This window comes from Acomys russatus, chromosome X (assembly GCF_903995435.1).
Source record: "Acomys russatus chromosome X, mAcoRus1.1, whole genome shotgun sequence".
NCBI classification, from domain to species: domain Eukaryota; kingdom Metazoa; phylum Chordata; class Mammalia; order Rodentia; family Muridae; genus Acomys; species Acomys russatus.
Window position 1 is genome coordinate 111321803 of NC_067169.1, and position 7704 is coordinate 111329506.

Below are 7704 nucleotides of genomic sequence, written 5' to 3' on the forward strand. Positions count from 1 at the left end.
GATTATAAATACCTGGTTATAATGAAATGTATAAAAAGTCTCTCGGATTCATAAATTCCATTTATATGTATATTTTAAGATATTTTACCATAAAAGATCAAGGAGTTTTATCCTTAAACTCTATATGGTTGCTCCCTGATGAAAATAAACTGAGTTCTCACTAATAAACATAGCTGCCAACACATCTGTAGCTCTGCTTCAGTAGCAGAAGCTAATGAAACCATGCACTTTAATGATGAACCCTGCCCATTCTCTTCACTTGACCCAAGAAACAACTGGAAATTGCCCAAAGACCCACTGAGGGAGATGGACAATAATTTCCCAGAAGTAAATCCAGTTCAGTTTGTACTTTGGAACAATTGATCAGTCCTGACACTTGCACAACCTACTAACAAAGGTCAGGCAGCCCCTGAGCACCATCATGGCAGAGTCACCGAGTCTCATCACCATCTTCCTTTTGGGATATCTACTCAGTGCTGAATGTGCAGGTTTGTTTGTTTTCAATACTATATTGACTATGCTTCTCTTTTAGATACAGAAATGTTGATAACAACCTTTTTTAACTAAACCCAGATTCCATGATTTGACAGCTATAGTTTGCAATCTACCAGGCAGCATGTCAGCTGGTAAATACTGGCTCTCTGGTAACTTCACCTCCTTTATTTAAAAAAAAATGAACTAGATTTATAGTGCTTTGGGTGCATTTTTATTTAATAGGTACAGTTATGCTTATGATTTGACAATATAATTCCTCTTAAAATTTCTGTGTCCTTGGTTTAAAAAGAAATTAAAAGTGGGAAAATGTCTTAACAAAGAAATTGCAGAATAAGCAGGAAAACATGTTATTCTGGGATTTTAGACTCACCACCTTGAAATCAAAAGGGGAAACATAAAAGCCACAATGGTTTATTTACATAAAAATTCTTTCTTGAATGTACATGTGTTTCAGTGTTTTAGAACTAGATGGTAAAGCATAGTTATAATGTTGAAAAATATGTGTTTACAATTTCATTTCTCAATTAAAATTGGAAGGTTAAGTTTTTGTTACTAAGTTGTTATCTGTCACAAAAGCTTTTACATAGATGAGAATATATCAGCTCATTTGTGAGTCCACAGGTCTCAGATCTGATGCTTACAGAATCATAATACTCAGAGACCTCCCTAGGAGGCAAAAAGCTAGAAAGAGTAGGAACTTAGTTCATGCAAAGAACAACATATTGGGTGTTTGTTTGGTTTCTTTTTTTCAATAACAGTGACTTTACTCCCCAGAGGAAGACACACATGGAAGAACTTACTGCATTTAGGCAAACAGCCTACTCACCCAAGACGCATTTATCACACTTACTTGTCAACCTACTAACATTGACTCTAGCAGCTGACAGTGCCCGGATCAGGGGTGCCAACCCTGAGCATGCCCAGAAAATAGGCTTGTCTTCTGGTGCCCACTCCAGACATGATGTCAACTGTGGAATCAGACTGAAAGGCTGAAATGATGACACGAGAATGCAAAGGTTAACCTGCGCTAGCAAAGTGGGTAGAGATGAAAAATACATGTCGGAAAACTCATTATGTAGGCCATAAAGTCAGGTCATTCAACATATTGCACCGGATTGACCTATGTGAGAACAAAAGACCCAAGCACTTTCTTATAAAGATCCAAGCACTTCTTAGTAGTGAGGGAATAGTGGGTGTCAGAGGACTGTTGCTCATCAGAAGACATTGGGTGAGTGTAAAATGATGGAAAAAGCATGATTTCAGAGCTGGGGCAATAATGATTAAAGTTAATCCTCAAGGGGCATTAAATATATGCTCCCCAGACAATGCTGAGAAGAAAAGCAATAAGATGTTAGAGTCAATTTGGTCAGGGGCCAGGGAAATGTCCCTCAGAGTGGGACAGTATTCATGTAGCAGTCTTATTTATTAAATTGTTGTGGGCTTCAGAGAGGAGATGTCTCATGCTCTTAGCTACTGCCTTACTGTGCCAACTTAGAATTTGTAAATCAAAACTAGTCTGTGAAATGAGTTTGGCTTTACAATGTATACAGATCAAAAGTGTCTTTCATGCATTTGGATATGAGTACATTACTGTTATGGTGTATGGTATGTGACAAGGTTCTGCTTTCTACCTAGAACACCATGAGGCCAGGAAGGAGATTTTAATAGGATGGGATAAAGTGTGTACCACATGCCTAGGGAGTACAAAAGAAGGAAAATAATGGATGTAGAATCTCCTGGCAGATACACTGTTTGGAGCAAGATCTCAAGAGATAAATAGTTGTTCAGTATCCTTGAATGTTTCACCTGGGGCCAGACAGATGTCTCAGTGGTAAAAGCGCTTGCCACAAAGCCTGACAACCTAAGTTTGGTCCCCAGGATCTACACAGTGAATGAGAGACCTAACTTCCAGGATTGTTCTTTAATGTCCACATGCACAAGAAAACACACAATGTATGTATACATATATACAGATGCATGTATATACATGTATGCACATAGGTAAGCATACATATTTTGAGTTTCTATGGCTGTGTTAAAACACCATGATTGTAAGTAACATGGGGAGAAAGTATTTATTTCAGCTGAGGGAAGCCAGGGAAGGAACTGAAACCAGGAAGGATCCTGGAAGCTGGAGCCAATGAAGAAGACATGGAGAAGTGCTGCCTACTGGCTTGCTCTCCATGGCTTGCTCAGTCTGATTTCTTATAGAACCTAGGACCACCATTCCAGGAGGCATATCAGACAGTGAGCTTGGCCCTCCTACATCAATCATCAATCAAGAAAACAATTCACAGGCTTGTTCGGGGGCACATTTTCTTTTTTATTTAAATGTATATTACATTTATTATAATTTATTCACATTACATCCCTATTGTTAGCCCCTCCCTCTTATCTTCCCATTCCCACCCTCCTTACCTCTTCTGCCTATTCCTCTCCCCTAGAGCTCTGATTGGGAGAGGTCCTCCTACCCCAACTGTCTGGAGATAGCCCATTAAGGCTCACCAGGATAGCCTGCATGATGGGGGGGGGCATACTTCAATTGAGGATCCCTCTTCCAAATGACTCTAACTTGTATCAATTTGACATTAAAAGCTAGCCAGAATACAAACAAACACACACGCGCACGCGTGCGCGCGTGAGAGAGAGAGAGAGAGAGAGAGAGAGAGAGAGAGAGAGAGAGAGAGAGAGAGATCAATAATATGGAGCATTTTATGGAGATAGTAACCCTCACACAGAAAGAGCCACATCCACAATAATAAGAAGTATTCCAGGTTCCCCATCTGGTTTGAATACTGGCTGTTAGAAGTAAGGCAAGAACATAGGGTGGGTCAGATCATCTAATACTTTTAAGTCCTGAGCTAAGGAGATTGAACAGTAGAGAGCAATATAGAGATGCAACACATGTAAGTTTAAGAAGCACACCCCTCACTCTGTTATAACACTCAGTGGGGTAACACTAAATAACTGATGAGGCTCCAGGCTAGGGAGGCCAACCTTAAATCTCTTGCAATCATTTAATGGAAACAAAAGAGCAGAGCCTGGATACTAGTCATAGAGGGATGAACAACTGTAGTGAAAATAATGAAATAAAATTGACATGATTTAATAACCACATGCATATGAAAGGTTTAGGAAATATATAGAGTGTCTAGGGGTTGAGTAAAATGTGATGCTATCAGCACAGCACAGGGTCTGTAGTCTGACTTCTGATTATAAATTCAGGCTGATCCTTTATTGGGTACCAAGGAGCAGTCAGAAAATACATGCAGTCAAAATGGCTCCTTACATGCCTACTACCAATGATGACAATGGTAATGTTTCTTGCACAGAGGGAAGTGCATAGAAGAGCTGGAGAATGGAGAAATCTGAGAGAGGAAAAAAGGAGGATAGCATGAGAGACTTGGGAAGAAAATGAGTAACCAGGATACAAGGGCCTATAATTTATCTCACAGATATTGCCACATGCTGCAGTTACACCCATTTTACATTTAAGAAAGTTGAGGTCCAGACATTATATGACTTGTCCATATTCACAAAGTCAGTAAGAGTCAGATACATGTGATTCAAGGCCTGTCCAATCTGATTACATACCCTTTTTTTTTCATTCCTCCACACTATCAATCAGTAGCACTGTAAATATTCTATAGGCATGACTTGAGCCAACCAAATGAATTGCTGTGCGAACTGAGGTACCAATTCATGAAGGTACTCATAGACACCTTGGGGATACACATACCTCCCTCACCTCAATATTCCCTAACAAACAGCAGAGACTAGGGATCAAGTGAATTGGGGAAGTGTCTATGAATGTGAGACTGATTTTATCACATGCCTATCTATGGAAGCCAAAGAACATCAGATTCCCTGGTACTGGAGTTACAGGCCATTGTGAGCCATCTAATGTAAGTACTGGAATTAAACCCAGATCCTCTGTGAGAGCAGTAGTTGTTTTTACTGGGGATGAGCAATATCTCCAGCCCCAATATTGATGGTCTCTTAAGGAAAGAAAAAACTCTAAGCATCTTCTCAGGTCCCTGTTATCAATTATGTACATACATAAACATATATAAACATATACACATGCATATGGATACATACATGTACATATGCAGAGGGAGAGAGATGGAGAGACAGAAATAGATACAAAGAGGAAGAGACAAGGAGAAGGAAAAAGAAGAGGGAAGAAAATTCACAGATCTCAATCCTCAACAAAACAGAAGTGTCCTACAGAGTAGGCACTCATAGCTAGAAGAAAGCACACCACAAATTTCAGTGAAATGCTTACATCACTGGTGTTCATATGCTAACTAAAGGCATCTTGGGCCTGAAGATAAAATCAATTATGCCATGACTGTTTCTCACTATCCCATAGGAGGCATTGGGGTCACATTTGCAGATGGCCTACAGTTGGGATGTTGTTGTCATTTTTTAATATATTTTCATACAAAATATTTTGATCATGTTCTTTCCCCTTCCCCAGCTCCTCCTAGGTCCTCCCTATCTCTCTACCCACCCAATTTCATGCTCGCTGTCTCTCCAAACAAAAACAAAACAAAACTCAAAACAAACAGAAGCAGGCTTCTGCTCTTTGCAGGATATTTGTTGCAAAGTCACTGGGAGACTACATGCTGGAAACAGCCCAGCCAGGGTAATGATGGATCACCTTGCAAGGATTCTGCACTGAGCTATTTTCAAGTGATGACAAAGTGTGATTCTAACTGTTTACTTGAGAACTTTCTTTTTCATCCAAAGTTAAATACAAATACAACTGAAAATGTGACCTTTTATTATTGGAGCTCTACTGACTAAAAGTAAAATTGAACTTTAATTCCTAAATGTCCATGTATATATAGTATTGTGAGAACATCACAGATTTTTGGCTCTGTGCCCCAAAGAGAAAATAGCTATGGAATTATTTGGATAAAAAAAAACTTTTCTTAAAAAACATATTTAGTTTTCAGAATGTTTTTTTTTTCTAAAACTAAAAAAAAAAAATGTTCTTTTAAATTTCAGTTTTCCTTGACCATGAAAATGCCACCAAAATTCTTACCCGTCCAAAAAGATACAATTCAGGGAAACTGGAAGAGTTTGTTCAAGGAAACCTTGAGAGGGAGTGTATGGAAGAAAAATGTAGTTTTGAAGAAGCACGAGAAGTTTTTGAAAACACTGAAAAAACTGTGAGTATACCCACATCATACCAAAACAATATGTCCTGGAGCAAAAAGTGGAAAACTTTAATTTTTAAAGAGAGTGGAACTAAGAGATGGCTCAGTATTTAGAGCACTGTCTGCTATTCCAGAGGACACAGGTTCACTTCCAAGCATCTAGGAGAGCCAACATCCCTCTGACCACTTTGAATACAGCATACACATGCTGCATATATTTGTATGCACACAGGTAGAACACTCATACACATAAAACAAAATGAAAAGTATTTTTAAATCAATTCTTAAAGGAAAGAAACTCGTATTTGAAATCTTAAAATATCAGTACATATTCTATCACAAATGTTATCAAAGAAAAGGAATTCACATCGAAACACTTCAAACACTACCATTAAGCTGTCCTCTTTTTTTCTTACAGACTGAATTTTGGAAGCAGTATGTTGGTAAGGAATTCACTTTATTTCCTAGATACTATATGAAACATTTAAGAATGGGGGCATCGGTATATAAATGGAGGCTGTACAGTCTCGATAACAAACTCCACATGCAGGAAGAACGCAGAACAATTGCATCTTAGAGCAAATGAAGTTTTGCTGTCACTAGTGGAATCAGAGATAATGATTGGCAGTTTACTATGTTAAATCCACATCATCGCAATGGTCTCCAATGCCGTCTGTGTCTTGACTTACCATCCCTTCCTGTTGCTCTTCTGATCACCTCTACTACTACTGTCCTTGTTCCACAAAGGGGCTCCCTACACAGCCTATAGTTTTCCATGTTAGAGGTGTTATTTGGGTGTTCCTGTTAGCCTACTCTTCCCAGCTTCTGCTAGACTCACTTCCTTACCTTGCTCAGTGACTTTTCCCAAACTCCACCAACTCGGTGAGTCCTCCCCTGAAGAGGTATTAATATTCCAACCTGCTCCCTGACGGCTCTTCCATTTTAGCTACTTGTGTCCTGATCTGTTTTTTAACTACATGTTGGGTATCCCTTATCCAATATGCTGGCAACCAAAAGTTCTCTAGATTGTGGCTCTTTCACAACCATTATTTTCATATATGTAATGAAATATCTTTGGCATGGGATCCAACTCTAAATGCAGAATTTGTTATATATGCACGCATATGTTTATATGAATATCTTTTAAAACACGTAGCCTTAAGATCATGTCATACAATAATTTTAATAGTTTTGTTTATGAAACAATTTCACAGCATGAAATTTTCCATTTTCAGCATCATGTTGGTACCCCAAAAGTTTTAGATTTTGGAGTAATTTGGAATTTGAGCTTTCAGATTGAGGCTACCCAACCTGTAAGACTTTTCAAAATAATTTATTGTTCATTTTCCCAACCTATTTGAATGCAAGCTCCATTTTGGCAGGAAGAAGTTGCTTCACTTGTTGATGGGTTCCTGACCCCCTACAACAACATCTCAATGAAGGCACTCAGTAAATATCTGCCCAATGAACTGACTCCAGAGGAGAAATGTAACACTTTAACAATAACCAATTTTATCATCTGTCTTTGTACATTTTTAAAATTTTTTGTCTACAAATACAGATGTCAAACAACTCAAATCCAGAAGTAGTATTTTGAGGGAAGTTTCACAGGTTGACCTCCCTCAGACTAATTGATTGCACAGAATGGATAGGCTTGGACACCCTGTTCATGGAGCGCCATTGACATGAGGTTCAATTATGTTTTCTAGAATTCCTCTTCTGGAGGAACTACTAGAAAGCCATCCATTTGAACAGGAAGCTATGCTCTCTCACATTTATCAGCAATCATGGAAATGCCTCACAGATCCAGTTGGGTGGAGGCATTTTCTCAAACTGAGGTTCTTTCTTCCAAGATGACACTGGCTTATGTCAAGTTAACAAACCACAACAAAAGCTGTTCAACCGGCACAGATGAAAACTTTACTTTAATCCTCATAATATAATGAACCACTGTTGTTGTTTGTGCATATTTGATACATGGTTTCAGGATTGGCCTGATCCTTGCAAAACGTTCTCTCTCTCTCTCTCTCTCTCTCTCTCT

General features: G+C 38.7%; 1 protein-coding gene across 1 annotated transcript in view; it reads left to right on the forward strand.

Moving 5' to 3' along the window:
* The first annotated feature begins 329 nt into the window (after positions 1–329).
* The window catches only part of F9 (coagulation factor IX), a 28681-nt gene continuing 21306 nt past the window's right edge, over positions 330–7704 (forward strand). Inside the window, exons 1-3 of the mRNA XM_051141301.1 lie at positions 330–488; positions 5512–5675; positions 6082–6106. Coding sequence (XP_050997258.1) covers positions 422–488; positions 5512–5675; positions 6082–6106 — 256 coding nt within the window. The 5' untranslated portion in view covers positions 330–421. The remainder of the gene's footprint in view (positions 489–5511; positions 5676–6081; positions 6107–7704) is intronic.